This window comes from Cololabis saira, chromosome 4 (assembly GCF_033807715.1).
Source record: "Cololabis saira isolate AMF1-May2022 chromosome 4, fColSai1.1, whole genome shotgun sequence".
Lineage (NCBI taxonomy): Eukaryota > Metazoa > Chordata > Actinopteri > Beloniformes > Belonidae > Cololabis > Cololabis saira.
The window spans coordinates 17,451,703-17,471,473 of NC_084590.1; the positions used below are offsets into that span (position 1 = coordinate 17,451,703).

Genomic DNA, 19,771 nt, shown 5'->3' on the forward strand with positions numbered 1-19,771 from the left:
ATTTCATTTATTTTAATTTAATCTTTTAAGAATCTAAAATAGAAAAACATTCTTAAACATCTTTTCCTCTCATTACTTTTGCCTTACTCTGTTTGCTCATTGTCCCGGCCGGCGTCAAAATTGTTCACACACACATTACGCCGTCTTCTTCCGCTTCATAGAGAACGCATACGTGTAAGCACTAAAAATAATCCGGGCGAACCTTGAGCTTTACATTTATTTCTTAATGAAACGAGGCTTCAGGGCAGAGGAAATTCTTCTATCATTTTCTGTAATCGAGTTACTCGAGGAATCGTTGCAGCCCTAATGTAAATGCAGTGTCCAAATTCCACTCTGAGTCCAAATATGAGCAGAAATATAGTGCTTGTTGAGTTATTTAGAAATGACTTCCTATTATGTGACAGCAACAAACAAGCGTACCCTCAGTTTAGTCTCTACATCCTTCTCCACTGGAGGAACTGAGACCAACCTGCCACAGTCAGAGGAGCACTTGAATACTGAAACGCAGGAAGGCAGAGGGGGTGGGGGGGCAGCTCACGAACAATGCACACGTGCAAACTGTCAGGAAAACATTTTTTACATGTTTCTGAAGGAAAGTTGGCCTTAAGCTTTTTGTTTTATTCACTATATACAAGCTAAAATTATGGCTATAATGCACTAAGAATACCCTCGCATAAACCCAGACCAGCTGCAACACTACATAGTTTTGGCTGTCCCCGTCACACAAACTTTGATCAAGCTCTGTCTTTACCTACACTTTCAGCTCAAAGATAACATGACCCCAAAAGTGGCAGTATGTCCTGTCCTGGTAAAAGTGATACAATACATCTGAATCTCTCAAACACAATTACAAATTCAGATCAGTCACAAATTCCCTTTTTTGGTACACTCAAAAAACTGTAGAAACTATGATAAAAACACCTACTACTCAACTGGCCTCACTGACGACTCCTGTACCTGGATGTAGGTAAGGATGTAGACAACCAGCCTTACAAGTGAAACTCTTATTTATCACCCAACAATAAAATTCTGACCACGTAAGCTACTACTGCTGCTTCTACTGAAAGTAAAAGCTGTTAAATAAAGGAGAGCGAGCTAGATGAAAAATGTGAGGACTCATTTTAGCCCTACAACTTGGTGATCAGTCCAAAAGCCTCGTTTCAGCTGCCATCATATTAGTTATTCATTCAACTATTATGCAAGTAGTAGCAAGCAAAGAGAGTCTCGTGTTTGTGTCTCAGGCCTCACCTTTACTGGCAGTATTTGAAGTAGAAAAGTTGCAAAACGTCACACTTTTCAAGCAGCATTGCAGTTGCACCCAATCAGATATAGTTTACCGTATTTTCGCGACCATAAGGCGCAACTTTTTTTTTTTTTTTTTTTTTTTTTTAAATGTGCCGGGCGCCTTAAGAAACGGTGCGCCGTGTCTATTACCTGAATTACGGTAATGTAAGGCCGGCCATGAGAACGGTAAAGGGAGAAGGGGGCGGGTGAAGCTGAATGAGACCATCCACTGAGCTGTTTAATGCGAAACAGAAGATGAAAACTTTTAAGGATTTGATTGATGTGTAAAGTGAAATAAAATACAATCAAACTAAGTTTTGCTCCCGCTCTATTTAAATAAGCACACTTGTTCTGCAGCGCGCGTGTGTTTTGCATGTCGGAACCGTCCACTTTCCCCGGTTAAAGCAGCGGCTGCAGCAGCGCGGTGATGGTCGCTGCTGCAGCCGACTTCCTGGTTCCCAAAGCGGTCCGATCGACCTGGTTCCCGGCCGCTTTAAGAGCAGAGATTTCTGGGGTCTCTCTCAGGTCTGATCAGCTTCCCCCTCCGAAATTTGCAGCCAAATCTGTCGGTTACAAACCCGGTACCGGATCCCGACATGCGCGGGTGTGTATTCGCGGCGCGACACACAGTTACTGGTTTATGTGGTGCTGGCCGGGCGCAGCTGATGGACAGAAACCTATGGGGATTTTTAAAAGAAAAACTTTGCATAAGACGTTTCCAGCCGGAGTCATTATAAGGACGAATGGAAAGGGGGGGCTGGATGAAGGGATGATGATGATCAGGTGGCTGAGACAGGTCTGGAAATTCGGACTGGAGCTCCTGTCGGATACAAACCCCGGTACCGGCTCCCCGACAGCGCGTGTGTGAGCGGGTCCAGCGCGAGGGAGCAGAGCGGGGAGCGGACCCGGTCCAGCGCGGAGCGGGTCCAGCGCGGAGCGGGACCCGGGACGCGGGACCCGGGACGCGGGACGCGGGACCCGGGACGCGGGACCCGGGACGCTCAGGAGCCGCCAGGCTCCCGCCGCGGGTTTGCCGGGTGGCTTCGGTCCCAGCCGGTCCGAACAGGTCACATTCCCGGTTAAAGCCGCTGTGACGCGCGCTGCTCCACCCCGCTGGGGAGAGACGGGCTCTGCGCGGTGGAGGATCCGCACAACGGGGTATGAAAAGTTTATTTACTGTTGTGCAGAAAGTGTCTGACACCGAGGAAATTCGGACTGGCGCAGCTGAATTAGCGGAGCTCTTTAATGCAGAAACAGAGGTTTTGCTCCCGCTCTATTTTTTTAAATAAGAACTTGTGTGCTTGTGTGTGCGTTCTGCATGTGTGTGCGTTCTGCAGCGGGTGTGTGTGTTTTCCGGCCGGCGTGTTTTGCGGCACGCGTGTGTGCAGCTCTGCTCTGTAGACTGCGCCTTTTGGGTCGGTGCGCCATATGTATGTTTTAAATCTAAAAATGACACACAAAAATGAGGGTGCGCCTTTCCACACGGTGCGCCGAATGGTCGCGAAAATACGGTATTCAAAAGGATATTCCTAGAGTATCCAAATGTAGATCTGGAGGACGGGCCTTCTGCTACCAGGCACCGTTACTATGGAACCAACTTCCAATCTGGGTTAAGGAGGCTGACACTACCTCCACCTTTAAAACCAAACTTAAAACCTTTCTGTTTAGTTAAGCCTATTATATAGTTAGTGTAAACTCTAGTGTTTAGGGCCAGTAGTCATAGCTGCAGCTGCAGGACCAGACTAGAGCAGCTGGTCTGAAACAGAGCTCCATCCTAGATATGCTGCTATAGAGCTACGCTGCAGGGGGACACCAACATGATCCACGTCACCCCTCTTTCTCTTTCCTTTCTCAGTTATTAATTAGAAGTATCTTATCACCATAATTGTCCTCCATTGTTCTTGTAGTTTATTGTGCTGGTCTGCCCCCTCCCTTTTTCCTCTTATGTGCATGTTTGCAGGCCAGAGCTTCAGGAGCTGCATGCTGACCTGCAGTCCACCCCTCTGATCATCCCACTGCTTGCTTCCACCTGTGTGGATGTCTGGTAGATGCCTGCTGACATCCTGACCTGCAGTCCCGCCCCCACCGACTGCCTCAGTGTCTGCTGTCTACATCTGCTTATATAGTCATCCCTGTAGTGAACCAGTTAGCCAGTGTGTCTGTGTCTCTCCTTTCTCTGTTCTTCATTCTCTCTGTCTGTTTTCCCTTTTCCTGCTCTACTCAGCTGGCCTCCAGCAGGATGGCCCCCCCCTTATGATCCAGGTTTCTTCCCTCCTAAAAGGGAAAGTTTTTCCTTGCCACTGTTCAGCTTAAGGTTTTTCTCCCACTAGGGGAGTTTTTTTTACCTGCCATTGTTTGTTATGTTTATGTAATAATTGCTCGGGGGTCATGTTCTGCTCTCTGGAAAGATCCTAGAGACAACTTCTGTTGTAATAGACACTACATAAATACAATTGAATTTAAATGGTTGTCAATCAAATGTATTTTTGTGGTTTCATATACTGCAAGTTACAGCAACTACTACCTAAGATCATATTAACCGTAGGGCCTGCCTTAGATACTGATATCCAGATATCCATTTGTTAGGTGGACATTTTGTTTTCAATGTGGGTATCAAGATATTGGCCGGGTTTCCCAGATCCAACCTCTCTTAAGGATTTAAGAGAGGTTCAAAGAAGGTTTGAACTAAGAGAGAACCCTAAGATACGGGTGTTTCCCAGATGACTTCTTAACACCGTTCTTTAGTTTCGCTCTTTCAGAAGCTCTTTGGAGCAGCTGTCCGGTTCTGAAACCAAATCAATCGATGCCAGGCAAATCGATCACCGATCACTATCAGCGCATTTTCACACGCAGCACTGCTACCTAACGCACTAATTCCCTGCTGCCTGTGCGTTATAATGAAAAATTAAGATGATAAATATAATTCAATGACCCTTTTTCATCCAAACGGTGCGTTACTCCGTTATTTCTGGATACAGTGAGGTTTTTTTTCCCCACACGCAGAAACCGGGAGCAAACGTGGTGGGCGTGTGTGTGCGTTCAAAAACATGAGCCAAGAGAAGGCGAGTTTCGCAAATCGCAACGTGGAATTACAGCAATCCCTGGTTTTTCGCAGGGGTTATGTTCCAAAAAGAACCCGTGATAAGTGAAATTCTTTTTACAATTATAGAGGGCTTCAGATTGCAGAGATCATCCCCGCCACGCACGTATTCCTGCTCTTCTGATGCTGCTGCATCCCGCAGGTGGGTTTTTTCAAGAGAAGAAAATAGTTATGGGTCGTTGTCTTCGCTCTTTTTTCTTCTGGGCAAAAAGATTCTTTAATATAAACCGACACCATTGATTATATTTGAGACTGTAATGAACGATTCATCAAAGGATGCTGTTCTTCAGCTGCTGCTTCCCTGTCATCACATAGGTGCGCTCGGGCTCGGCAGGAGGATCGGTGTACTGGCTTCCCGGACAGCGCGGTCCGACAGCACGTCCAGGGGACTGAAGTGCTGACGCACGAATGCGTTCATAAAAACAGTTCTGCTTCGCGCACGGTGACGCGGTTGATTTGCAGCGAGAACATGCTGTATAGCAGCCAAATCATCAAATAAATGATATACATGATGATCGTTTTATTTGTGCGTAATGCATAAAGCATATACAGGAACACACTTGTTATTCCTTATTTTTCTTTTTTTTTTCCCCCTTTGCTGTCACCAATAAATGCTAAACAATATAAATCTAAAGTATAAAATAGATCAAAACTTGTGCGGGGTGCATTGTTTTAATATCTCATTGCTTGGTGTAATATTGTTTTGCCTGACGCGGCTGGATCTGTGAGTCTTTGTTCACTAAGATGGTTGTAAAGACTGGGTCAGCAGCAGGGCTTGAAATTAACTTTTTGACCTACTAGCCAAGTGGCTAGTAGGTCAAAAAAGTTACTCGCCAAACAGATTTTTTACTCGCCAAAACCAAAAAGTTGCTTCACTAGAGTATTTCGTCATCACTACTTATATAGCAGTCATAGTAGTACCATATAACAGTCATCCCGTTCTTCTCAATCAAATGTGCTGTGTAAAAGGACCTTTCAACTATTCTGGAAGAACAGTATAAATCCCTATGCAGCAGTAAGAAGACGCATGAAGTACATTAGATTCAAATATACAAACTATTTGCCCCCTCCCCCTCCTCCTCCCCCTCCTCCTCCTCCTCCTCCTCCTCACCTCACACACATTTGTGATAGGCTATATGAATTTATTGAGGTTAAAAATAAATCATATGCAGTAGTACGATATCAATGCAAGTCATGTAATAGTATTTTTATTGAAAAACAGGGTTTTTAAAATAAAATAAGTCCCGTCAATTGACTCGCGAGCGTAACTTCAAAAAATAAATAAATAAATATTGCAGAAGCTTGCGCGTAACCTTCGGCGTAAGATACGCAGCGACGCGTACTCTACGCCGTAGGCTCTGCGTCGGTGCGACGCGGAACCATAAATCAACGCACACGTGGATTTCGGCGCCGCAGCTCCGCTTCCTCCCGGCTCCCGGCACCGAGTACTACTCCGCGGTACTGCGGTAACAGTCCTGGGGCCTCATCTATAAAGCTTGCTTGCGCAGAAAAAGTGCCTGAAAGTTGCGGAAGCCACCATCTACGCAAAGCCCCCGCTCCAAACCCACTACTCCACGCCGAAGAGGAAAAAAGCAAGTGTTCTGATTAAAATAAGGAAAGTTGGACTACCAACAAGTAACAATTGCGTTCATAAGGATAAAGTTTAAAAAAAATAAAATAAATTAAAGAAATTGTCTCTTCTCCCTGTGTGTGTCCGCCTGTCATGCACGGGTACTTGGGCGCATGTTGTTTACTTTTAAGCCGGAATTATGGTTCTGTGTCACACCAACGCAGAGCCTACGCCGTAGGGTTTGGCGTAGGGTGCGCGTCGCCGCGAACCCTACCCCGTAGGCTCTGCGTCGGTGCGACGCGGAACCATCAACGCACACGTGGATGTCGGCGCCGCAGCTCCGCTTCCTCCCGGCTCCCGGCACCGGGGCTCGGCGTGTCCCTCCGCGGTACTCCCGCGGAGTCCCGCAGCCCCAGTGAGTATTTTCACCGGACATTTTGACCGGAGAGATTATAAAATACCGGACTTCGGCATATTTTACCGGTTATGTTATGTTCCCTCGTTTACTTTTCTTCTTCTGACCCGTTAGCGGCGCTTTACCGCTGAGCATTACCGCCACCCTCTGGATTGGAGTGGTATAATTTTTCTAGGTCGCCAAGTGGCGAGACAGCCAAAAATATGTCTCGCCACAGCAAAATCTAGGTCGCAAATGGCGAGTGGCGACTGCTAATTTCAAGCCCTGGTCAGCAGCATCTTTCATTTCCTTCTTAATGAAAGAGATACTTAAGCTAAGAGCGACTCTGGGAAACGCGATTTTCTTTCACAGGCTCCTTAAGAAGGTTTGAAAGAAGTCTTTCGCTGTTAAGAACTACTTAACTGATCTGGGAAACCCGGCCATTTACTTTTCTTCCTTTTGCAAACAGCAAGTGGCAGAACCCCCCCTCACTGTGAATGTCTTTTACAGAAATGCTTCAGTTCATCTTTGCTGTTAAGAGAATGACAGAATGCCTCAGACCTCAGGCTCATGCCAACTTGTCACAAGATCAAATTTATTACTCGAAAAGACGTTTTTTTCCCCCTGACCTACAGGTTATCTTCCATCTGGCACACTTCTGTTGTGAACTCCTGGGTAGGCTGTGCAATATGGCCTCAAAGATGAAGTCAAGCTTCTTGCCTGTAAATGGACTGGTGGCGTGAAACACTGCCACGACTAATGTCTGTCCCCAAGGTCGTCTCATCAGCGTGTGGGATACCGCAGGAAGATAATGCTGCTAGTGTTGCCAGCAGATTTCAAGGGCTGCGCTGTCTTGTGCATACCACCGTGGGTCCCACACACTTCTTCAACTTGTTTAAGGTGCTGGAATAAATCAGTCTGCTACTTTTAGTTCCCACAGGCTGCAGATGAACTTCACCACAGAAAGTGGATTTACCACAGTTGGAACGACCCCCACTCAGCTGTGCGTTTCTTTTGGAGCTGAAATAAATTGACCGTGCTGCTGCCTTCAGCTGCAGATAATTATAGATGAACTCTTCAACTATAAAACAAATAAATGAATAAATAAAGTGTTACCAGGCCTATTTTAAGAATATCTTTTCAACACCACATGCAGCTATTCTATACATTAATGACTTATGCAAAATCTCAAAAGTACTACAATTTGTTCCGTTTGCTGATGGTACAAGTATTTTCTGTGAAGGAGAATTGGGGGGGGTGCACAGTGTATGTATGTGGGTGTGAATGTCTATCTGGGTGTAAATTCACAACTAAATTTAGCATTAAACTAATAGATTTTACTTTATATGTAGATGTGTTCGTTTGGGTTTTTGGTCATAGAACAACAGAGGCTGTGGTGGTGTCATACCATAATAATGCAAATTAAAAGGAGAAAGTTGATTTTCATACAGCGCCATAAATTATATATTAGCAATAAATAAAAATCAATGCATGCCACTACCCTACCTCACCCGCTCTGTGTTATGAACCACACTCAAAAGGTGTGTACGGACCACATGTGTTTGATCACATGCATGTGGACCACCGTTCATTGCTGCAACATTTTGCCACGTCACACGTTTCTCATCCAGATTCCCAAAATCAAACAGTAAATGATTTGTTTTAATCTCCTGCTAAACCCCTGGGGCTCATAGAATGCTATGTTTTGTTTGTTGCTTTTTTTTGGGATAGCCCTTGTGAGTTTCACAACACGACTGCACAAGCAAATGCTTCCCCACAAAAATCAGTGACCCCCATCGCCAAGTATTCATACAATGTGTGCTTGAGTCTTGGTTATTTACATTAAACTTTCTTCTGTATAACAAAAGATCAGCTAAACGTTCACCGGTGCAAGGTCTTTGGTTAACTTGCAGCGGGAATCTGTGCCGTGTATGTCACCTACAGCTCTGGCGGGAAAAGAAATCCATCACATTTGTGTGGGACAAGCCCCTGGCCAACAAGCTGGTGAGGAAGCTTCCAGTTCAACAATTAACCACCCACACATAAAAAGGCAGCTTAACTGTTTCCACAGCAGCCTGGCACCACAACTGGGTCAAAGAAAGGATTAGTCTTGAAAGGAAAGAGGAAGAAAAGAGACAGTAAAATGGAGCAGGTGGAGGATATAAGGCACAATCAGAGCGGGAGTCAAATAGGGGTCATTTGCAGGGGGAGCTGGGCTCTCTGGTGCCTCTTGTTCAGGTGTAAATCAGCCTGGTCGGCTGGTTTCCATTACACTGGCCGCAGTCACTGTGGTGTTCAAGTCCTGTTGTGAAAGAGAAATAAATATGGCTTTCCTGGCATGATCCACCAGCCCCGGTGTTACGTAAAGGCCAAACAAGGCAGTTGTTGGAATGCTGATAAAAATCATGTCTCAGTTTTACTGGAGAATGAAGGCAAAAGCAGTGAAGTCTCACTCCTTTGTTAAGAGGAAAGTGCATTAATGTGCAGTGTCAAGGAAAAACAGAGAAAGGCTTAGGGATTCTCCTCTCCTCTCACCTCCACAGAGCAAAGGATGAGAAATAAAGGATGCTTCACAGAGGGATGGCGGAGGGGAGAAACATGAATCGACAAGAGGAATACTTAAAAGACCAAGCACAGAGATAGAGAATAAGAAATCTTCACACATACAGAGTCTTCACCGCAACACACCTTGATTAGCCACATTTCAAGTATCTAAATATCAATCTCATGCAGTCTAAATATTCACAAGCTCTTCTGACCAACTATGTTTCCATAACTAAATGAAATACACTTTAAAAAGGCAGATAGGTCTAATATAAAGACAATATTCATATAGGCCTGTGTATCATTAATAGTACAACACGAAACAAATAGTGGGAAAAAAGGTGATGCAAGTTCATACTAGAAACTTGGCACCATGGCGCATTTCAGTCATATTTTCCATTTCCAGCTTTCATTCGTGCAGTAAAAACCAGATTCACTCAACTAGACATTCATTTGTTACACTTGACCAAGCTTACAAGACCCCACTGACTAAATGACTGACCTGAACAGCTCCTTTTACGTGCTGTATAAGCTTCTACTTTTAATCTACAAGAAAGTTTCAAGCTACATTCACACTTAAGAGTTGTTGAAAATCTGTTTTTAAAACAGAACTATCCGTATCCATGTAGGCATGTCAAGATCTCTAATGACCGCCCATACCCTCTCAAAGAATATTCCTGTGATGGTTTGCCACCTGGTGCACATATGCAATTACAGTGTGATTAAATTCAGCGATTAACCGCACAAAAACTGATAAAAAAGGGGCAAAGTCAGTAGTGCCTGTTTTTTTTTTGTCTGCATCCTTCTTCACACTGTTAATGTTCATCTGTGTGCAACGGCCATATGATGCAAACTTGGCAAATCAGGGAAAGATAAATAGCAGTGGTAGAGCAAGACACTAGCTGAACACGTGCAACAACATTACTCTTTATAGACACCTTTGTTTAAAACGTTTGTTTGAGGGCTGAACACTTTAAAATGCAACTGGACTTGTGTGGAAGTACCGTAGCCTCCGACGCTGCCTGTTCAGTAATGCCAGTTTAATACTCTACATGAAAACATTCTGACGGCGTTATAAGTACTTAATTTCAAATAGTTTAATCAGTCCTACTAAAAGCCTGAGTGGCACAGACTTTAGACAAGGTAAAATACCGTTATAACAAGTGTTGAATGAAAGATCTCTTTTCCGTCCATCTACACTGTATATTTTTTTCAGGTCGAGGTTTGCAAAGATTATTTCAGGAAGAGCTTAAAAGAATTCCTGTCCCCAAATTCCCCCTGGATCGAGCTCTGGATTCTTGATTCTTTTTTCTTTCCTTCAGTCATCCTGTCACAGATGTGCTGATGCGTCCGGGATCATTGTTCAGTTACATGACTCAGTTCCAGCCAAGCTTTAGCAATTGGCCAGAAGGCCTCGTGTTTGCCTCTGGAATACACAGGTCTACGGAAATGCTCACATCTGGCTCAGTTACTACATGGTGCGCACACCTACAGTTTATAACACACGTGATACACACCTGATTACCACCAAAATGTAAAACCACAATTCAAGACTCCTTTCATTGTCACGTGGTTATAAAAGCATGATAAAATAACCAATAAACTAAAAACTAAAATATTCCCATCTGAAATGTAATGAATTTAGCAAAGCAAAGACAGAGACCTACCAGTTAAATTTACTCAAGTCCATTGTACATCAATGCAACGTGGGCCGTAACTCAAACATGCACACCGTCACAACTAGGGATGCCCCGATACCGCTACTGGTATCGGTATCGGGGCCGATACTGCCCTCATATACTCGTACTCGCAAAAATTCTCCGATACCACGCACCGATACTTCATTGTTGTTGTAGTTACTGGTTAGGGTCACTAGGGGGAGATGTTGAGCCGCCCCGCGGCTCCCCGGGTCAGTCTGCAGCTGTTCCATGTTTCAATAAATTATATCTTCCTTAATTATACAAACTGGACAAACCTTATTCACAGGGAACTTTATTAAACACTCCACGTAACTCACAGTTCAACATAAACAATCCCATTGTTACATTCCGGTTAGCCGCGTTAGCCGATTAGCCGCGTTAGCCGGTTAGCCGCACCGACAGCCCCCAGTCTTGCTTCTGTTGTCTTTTATTTTGAAATATGTCCACCCTGCTGACATCCCGCTTGCATTAATTGTCGCTATCTTGCTGAAACGGCACTCTCGGCCAGTCTCACTCACGGGCACCACTCTATATAACCGGACTGTAAGAATGGGATTGTTTATGTTCTTCTTCTTCTCCGTTTTATTGGCGGATCGCAACCAACTTTAAGGTGCATACCGCCACCTACTGTACAAGAGTGTGTAAAATCATTTCATTTAGCCTGTTTTTTAAATTTCTATTTGATTGTTTATGTTGTTTCACACGAACGGCTTCAGGTGAAGCACTGCGCAGTTGATGTACCTGCGATGAGACTAAAGCGCGGAGGAAAGCCCCGCTGGCCGAGTTTTGTTTAAAATTGAATTTCTGTTGCAAATAAAACCTGTCTTCCAATTCATTGCATTTTTAGCCTAGTTATTTTTGTGGTAGAAATATTGGATCGGTACTCTGTATCGGCGAGTACACAAATTAAAATACTCGTACTCGGTGTGAAAAAAATGGTATCGGAACATACCTAGTCACAACTGTCAGCGTTTTGTAGAGCTGCTGCTGAAGCAGTTAGAAAAATCGAAATCAAGCACAACTAAGCATAGAGTTCCTGGAGTAAAGGAGAGGGAAAACTGTAGGAGTCACCAACAAAAGCTCTGATACGGTACCATTGCGTTTTTGTGGTGCAGGACTGTGACTAACAGGGCGGGACCACAGAGGTTAACATGGCAACAGCTGACCAGCATTCAGCTGGTCTAAATAACTGGCTGACTAAATAAATAGAGCAGAGCACGACAACGAGTAGACCTACCCTGTTGGTGTGGTAACAAAAGAGGGCCTAAAACAGTTTGTCCCTCAGTTAAACAGGTTGATTACAGTCTAGGTGATACAGTCCCATTCATGGCATGGGCTTCTCTTTCACAGTGATGGGCCTGTTCTTGAATGATGTTTTAGACAACGACGTTCTCATTCTTAGAAGAGCTTTACCGTGTTAGATGGTGTTTCTGCACTGATGGGACCACTTGGGATTTTCTTGGAAGTTCTACTTTTATGAAAGTGATGGTATACATTACTTGAGCAGATTACATTTATTTTACTATTCATACATTTTATCCATCAAGAACACACGCAAGCAGGCTAAAAAAAAGTATAATAGGTTGAGGACAGTTTTTCCCCATTGCAGGTACGGTTTTGATAGGTTTAGTATTAAAACAAGTTGCAGGCTTTCAATGTAAATATTAAAAGGAAGTCAGTGGTCCACAGAAATTTGATTTTTGGGAAGCAAATTGGAGTTGTGGATTGGGTGGAAAAAAAAATTAATCACATAGGTCCAAGTGAGGAGACGCATTTGAAATTGCTTTTACAAAATGTACATTAACCTGTCAACCCCTAGGGATTTGGGAGGTGAATTTCGCCTGAACAGGCCTATCCAAATTAAATCAACAATATCTCCACAATTATAAGGACAATATGCATAATTTTGGTCTCCATGGATAGCTAAGACCTCACAGCATACATTTCCAGTGTCAGAAAAATTGTAAATGTTCACATGCCCGAGTAAATTGTGATAAACCAAAGAAAAAAAATGCCATTTTTATCCTTGTCTAATTTTTTTTTTTTCCCCCACAGTGGAAAACACCATGATAATGCATCTATGCATAAAGATACCAATGCCTGTAGTCAGCAACTCCTTGACTACAACTGTACCAAGTTACATGAGAATAGCTTAAAGCACATAGATTTTATGTGTTTTTTTACATATTAGAAGGGATGCTGGCTATAAAATACTTTGATGATTTTGTAAATGTAAAATCTCAATCCAAACATCCCTGCGCTCTGTGCGTCTCGCTCTATGCGCTGGGCTACTGTGTGTCACTGATCCAAGATGGCTGCCACGCTCCAGAGTTTACGTTCAACAGTAGAGGCCTGATGGATGAAGTCTCGTTGAGTGTAATATATCGTTTGAAAGCTCGCGACAGGTAAAATGTCAACAAAGTTTACGTAAATTGCCAAAAGCCACGAGGAGGAGTCGAAAGAATGGCCGCGACCGGCAGGATATGAAATGCCAGTGGATGAAGCAGTTTCAGTACTATGAAGGATTAAACTGTGAATTCTGGTCAAAGAATGGTGTGGATAGACTGAAAATGACAAAGAAACGGTAAGGAAATAAAAAAATATACTGCTTTTGGTCGGAATAGTTTTGGGATTTGCTCACGTAGTGTGTGATGAACATGCAATCTGATGTGCTGGCTGTGAAATGTGAATTTTGGCTTTCGGTTTGTTTTGAGATCGGCATGAAGTGGTCGGCCCAGAAAAGATTATGTTCGGTATCATCTGAAAGTGTAGTTTTTCTAGTTTGATATGATACCCACTACGTTGGGGTGGAGAAAATGGATCTTGTGTTCTGTTGCATTTTGTTGCGGGTGTTGCTCGTGTTGGGGGCGCCATTTTTGTTGCATACGTATTTTTAAGTTTAAGTCCGTCGGGGGGGAAAGGTTAAGAATCCAAAATACGTTTAAACTTAATTTAAAAATGAAGAAAAAAGGGGGTACCTTTCACTGAATACAGATTATGATTTTAAATATCCTGCATCAGTAGACGAAAGTAACCAAAACCACTTCCAGTCTATATATAAATATTGTTCATGAGTGGCATATTTTGATACCTATATTTCTGAAAAAGAAAGTCTAATATGATATAAGAGACTAGACTGTTTTTTTGTTTTCTTTTTCACCCCCAGTAAGGGGTTTTATTGCAAATCTCTCCGCTTTTGTCTGCCAGACTGAGTTCATTAATAGCAGTTGTATTGCCTTTTTTAACGTATCATCATACATTTCCTTTTAAAAGCGGTTGCTCTCTTGGTGAAACATACGCAACACAGTCTCCATTTCTCCACAAGTAAACGTGTGACTGGCCTCATGGTCGGCCTAAGTAAACCATGAACGCGTATGTAATAGGATTAGTTACACCTGGCTTGACATAATCGTGCCTTCTCATCCTGGCTGGGTATTCATAAAACCAAATAAACCAGGATGAACTCAGACTATATTAAGCCTCACTTTCTTTAACTCTACTTCCATACAAACAGCCTGGAGAACTCCTCCACCATCTGTAGTCTGCAAGCACACAGGTACGATGGCCACAACTCAGTTCAGAGACTCCTCTGGAGTCAAAGAAATTAAACTTCCTAAAACTAAACATGCATAGAAAAATCTTTTTGTATGTCATATGTTCTCCAAAGATTTTAAGTAAACAGACAGGCTCATGGATCAGTTTAATTTTCTGATAACCAATCCCCATATTTGTAAATATCGGGACCAATATCCGATCCGAATATGGGGTTGGTGCACCCTGAATGTTGGCAAGAGGTAGAGGGCCAGGTAAGGGCTTCTAGCAATCGAGGGCAATGAACAATTGGGAAAAAAAAAAAAAAGGATATTGCACAGAAAAAGCAGGAGGGCATGTAGAGCAAGCCAACTTCCACTAATATTTATAATGGGGGGAAAAAAAACAACAAAACAAACATAACTAACAGAACCAGAGGAATCTTTTTATTTTTTCTCCGGTTAATTAAGTTTGAGGATCAACTTCGCTGAAAACCTGGAAGTGGTTATCACTCATATTTCCCCTTTTTCCTTAACCAGATCAGTGGAAAAATGGACGGCAACGCAGCAATTCTATACCTCTTGAAGAAAACTTGCAAATTCACAGTTCTGCAAGGAAAGCTTTCATCAGTCCTGCAACAGCCCTGCCATTTGGCAACTGCAGAGAGCCGGTAGCAGCTACAGGTATCTGCACACTATCCACAGCATGACAACATGAACATGTACTTGTTACAGTGGTATTGATAGCCATTTATTTTTCCAGGTGCATCGTCTGGTAAAGATAACCAGTCATATAAGTCATAAGGTTCTAAATGGCCACACCTTCACAAGCTTGGTACGGGCTGCCAAAATGACGCGGTTGCCTGAAGGAGAAAATGTTCCTTCAAAATAACCGCAATTTGCACACGGTCAGCCATAACCTGTGACTGAGGTCAGGAAACACGTTTTCATCACTCTAGAAAAGAGCCTCCATGCTGCTTTTCAGCTACATTAAAAAAAGACCACACATTATGACTACAGCCCAATATTTAGTAGGTTCTCCTCATTCTGCCAAACAGCTCATCTGGGGCTTTCCTAAATGGGCTTGGGGGCCAAAGGTTCACAGGTTCTTCCTTTTTAACAACAAAAAACACCTTCATGTTGCTACTAACCTCTGGCCCTTTGAGTCTTAATTATAATCCTACTGAACATCTATAAAATTGCAGGGTGGAGGAGGCAGACATTACCTGAGACAGAAAAAAGCCATTTGTGGAGTAAAAGTGATCCCAGCAACTGTTCACAGATGTATAACTCATCTAAAGCCACTGATTTTGTGTGTGTGTCTGTCAATGTTTTACTTACGATCTAGTCCATTGACGTAGCGAATTGAAACTTCACAGTGCCCCCACACAGCACTGACGATGGGATACAGTTTTTTGCCCTTTAGTCCCCTGAAAGCCACTCCCAGATACTGTCCATCCACCATAAAGCTTAACGTTCCTTCATCCATATCCAGTATGACTGTCAGGCAGTCTGGAAGTACAAACGACTCATCCGGCTCCAGGAAAGACGGATAAGAAGGCGCTGTGGAAGGTCTGTTCTTCCCATCATGGTAGAGTCTGTTCCGACCCAGGTCCCAGCCCCAGGACTCGGAGTCTGAGCCCACCAGGGCTGTGTAGCCCACCGAGTGCAAAGATGCTTCAGCAGTAGCCACGCCCACAACGGCGTGGGTACCTCTTTGTCTGGCTGGCCAGTGGATCCTCCATACATGGAGGCCTCTGGTGTAGCCTAGTTTCCCTCGGATACAGTCTGTGCTCTGCGCTACAGGATGTCGGTGAAATGTGACTTTGTCGTCCTCTTTGACAAAAACATTGAGTGAACGGTCGTCAGGGTTCCAGGCATGGCGTAGTTGTGTCTCAAGACTGGCGGATGGCATGTCCAGCAGTAAGTCTAGTCTGGGAGGCCGACAGAAATCCGGACCCCGTAGTTCCCGGCGCACTGGGCGGTAGGAGGGCTCTCCACGCACATCCACTGACTTGATGCTGCCCGAGATCTTCTGGCCCATGGCTTGTTGGGTCCAAGGGAGGAAGGGACAGAGGGGAGGGAAATGAATGGACCAAGGGTGGCAATGCGGACCCAAGATGGTCCTGACGTTACCTCATGGGCGCAATGGCAACTCCAAAAGTCCCAGGTGGAAAATAGCTGGGGGTAACGCACCGTCTTCAGCCTGATGGAACCTCGCTCCTAAAAATACAAAGAAAACAGCATTAGACAAATAAATGTTTGCATTTTTCCATTTACTTTAATTATTTTTTTTTCCCCTTTTCTATATGGTCCAGTGTTCTGCAGCTGGGACCTAACCTACATTGATCAGACTCTCGCCCCCACCCCTGCATGGACCTTACCAGGGACGCTGATGAATACAACTCCCCCTCTATTAGAAAACACCCTACGGTATATCTTAGAAAAGCGAACCACGACCAAGCGCTTTTGTTTTCCCCAAACATTCAAGTTTCTTGCTGCAACAACGTACCAGTTGAGGGAATAATTTCCAGAGTACAGTCTAGGTATGAGACCCATAACAAAAAAAGATAACGACTATGGTTATTTTCCCATAGTGGTTCACCCTACCAGCAATGTGCTTGACTGCAGCTAACAGATACCGCTGTAACAGATACAGCTATCATGTAGTATTTAGAGAATAAATGTTTTTGAAAACAGGAATCCATGTACACCTCTCCATTACTCAGAAATTCAATGGTTTCTTCCACGATGGAGGATTTGCTGAAACATGTTGCAGACTTCTAAAGTCTTGCAGTGTATACTCCCTTTTAGTCAGCACAATGATCCTGCTCACCAAGATTTCTAAAAATGATCAAATGTTTCTTCAAATGCTTTTGATTTTAAGATATGAAAAACTGACATTTTAGGCCGTGCAAACCTCAGTGAATTGAAGAAACTCTAAAGAATGAGCAAACTTTCTTCTTAACAGTGTAAGAAACTGGAAACCACATGAAGGGAGTGGGGAGCTGGTCACAATCCAAAATGCTCAGAATTAAAGTCAGGAGTGGAACTGATTAAAACTCTGTTGAAAAACAGAGCAATAGAGCTCCGGACCCTAAGTGACCCGTTTTGTTTACAGCACCATTTTGGCAGGAAAGAGAACCACTCCTGCAAGTCAAAAGTCGCAGTGTAATCATGAACTTCAGAACATCTGAGTTTTCCGCACATTTAAACTCAAAAGATAAAGAAAACTATGTTGCTAAACTTGAAAGACTCATTACTGACTCTTAAAAGCATTGAAACTGCAACAGAGCTGCCAGACCTCCAATATCCCAACACCCACAACAACCTGATCAACTTTCCATCGTTCTCCTCCAGGGATTCTCTGAAAAAAAATGACAAAAGCCTGGAGGGGTATAAATGAACATTACGTCCTGGATTTGTGAACAACATTAGCTTTGGACTCTGTTAGCAGAGGATTATGTTATCATGACTCGAAGGTTAAGTGGCAGTTCATTCATTTGATTAACGAACGCGCCAAGTAAAGGCACAACACCAACACAGTCCATGTAGACTAATGTCATCGGCATTACAATCAAACGTGTGAAGATGGATTTTCACCGGATACATTTTTGCAAGTCATTCACAAAGACTAAATGACCCCTCATATGAAGGCATGGCTAGTGGTCAGAAAGGATGGTGTTGTGGTTGGAGCCCGCGGCAACTGCACAGCTGGATTCGGCGGGAGCTTCTCTCGTTTGTCAGCGTTTTATGGCATAAATCTGTTTATCTCGCCTCTCTGCATTTAAAAAAAAATTTAGGATTCTAATACAAAGCTATCAGTTCCCGTTTTTCAATTATTCTGTCATCCCTGTGCACAACAGCTATTGGGCATCACTTCTATCGATTATTGGTGCAAAAACGTTTCAGCTTAACTGCCAAAATGGCGTTGTTTACATTTTAGAGTGTTGCATGCTGGGAATTCTGACGTTACAACCCGAAGCTCTATACATTCACACATGTGGATACTGACGTAATGCCCAAGACCTGTTCACAGTATTGAATTTGAACGAATGAACCGCTTCCTAAAAAAATACTTTTATATGCAATAAATATTGAAATCTGAAACATAACTTGACTTTTCCCATTTCATCCCTCCTCATGAACTCATGTTATTTCTCTTATTATCGTTACCTCACTGACAAGTTCAGAACTTCACAAATTCCATTCAGTTGTTGAACATGTTGCTTGTGTTAAACACGTATAAACAACAACTCAGTGGCCAAATGAGTGATTACATTCCACTCGTCTTTGATGCATTGTGTCAGATGATAAATGAAACCATCACTTCTGAAAAAAGCTCCAGCGTGTGTCATCTGTGATGGTGAAAATGGAGTCTGTCAGTCATAATGACTTCCACTCATGATGCAGTGTTTTGCAAATGCGTGTGAGTGAGTTGTTTGTGAATACTTCTGCTTTATTGCTGAGCTGGGCCCATTTATCATCTCATGAGGTATTGCATTTATTTATATTGCTTCACCTCCATTTCTCAATTTCAAAATATTCAATTCGTGGCATTTAAACAAAAAGCAGAAATGCAAAAATACCATGTCAAATTTATGTTCCACAAGTGGGGGAACATAAAAGGACTTGCATACGTGTTTGTGGGTGTGTGTTAAACAGCATAAGACCTCATTTACAGGTCTCTTTAAACTCAGTTCAATTCAATAATGCTTTATTAATCCCAGAAAGCAAACTGTATATTGCAGTTGTAGATGAGGCCCATCTGAGCCAGCCAGTGAGAACAGCCAGTCAGAATGAAGATCATGGATAAAGAATGAAGATTAGCACATTTTCACCCTTGAGAACAACTTAAACCCCCCAAAATGTTATCAAAACACCAAATCATCAAGTAAAAACTGCCTAGTCCAAAAATGACATTGAGAGAGTGCTTGATACCATTGTCCAATAGCTTATTTCTGAAGATAAATATTGTAACTGTTTAAAATCGATAAACAGCAATTTTCATTAAATTTCACATATTTATAATAAAATTGTATTTCTTATCTTTTACATAAACTTGAATATTTCTAGTCTCCAGTATTGTTTTGTTTTTGTGCAGCAAAATTAAAAAAGTTGCCAAACTACAACTGTCTAAAGCAGTCCTAAACAGCTTCCAAATTTGTGTGTAATTTTTGAATGCTCACAAATAGCTGTGGCCACAAACCTCAGAAATAAAATTGTTCCAACAAAATCAATGTTCATGGTTTATTTACAGTCATAAACACTTACTTTTAGGCGTACGCCAAGTCTTTCATAATTCAATGGCTTAAAATAATAAAATATAAAAAAAATTTTGATCAAGAATAAAAATAAACATTGTTGCATAATACTGAGAGAAAAAAAAGTGGCGGCAAAAATAAAAGCTGATGACACCCTATGACAGGCCCTACAGTTTAGCATCTAGAGTGGGGTGGGAAATCCTGTCCCTCGAGGGCTGCTCTCCTGCATGTTTTTGATGTTTACCTGCTTCAACACACCTGATTCAAACCAATAGATTAACTACTCAGTCATTTGTATCAGGGTTTGCCGAAAAAAAGGGAAACATTTAAACCCTGCAGGACAGCGGCCCCCCAAGGACAGGAATTGCCCACCCCTGGTCTAGAG

General features: G+C 43.0%; 1 protein-coding gene across 1 annotated transcript in view; it reads right to left on the minus strand.

The window, feature by feature from the left end:
- Window positions 1-19,771, minus strand: part of spsb4a (splA/ryanodine receptor domain and SOCS box containing 4a) — a 52,253-nt gene that overhangs the window by 9,512 nt on the left and 22,970 nt on the right. Inside the window, exon 2 of the mRNA XM_061720253.1 lies at window positions 15,464-16,345. Within this exon, the coding sequence (XP_061576237.1) occupies window positions 15,464-16,166 (703 nt within the window). The 5' untranslated portion in view covers window positions 16,167-16,345. The remainder of the gene's footprint in view (window positions 1-15,463; window positions 16,346-19,771) is intronic.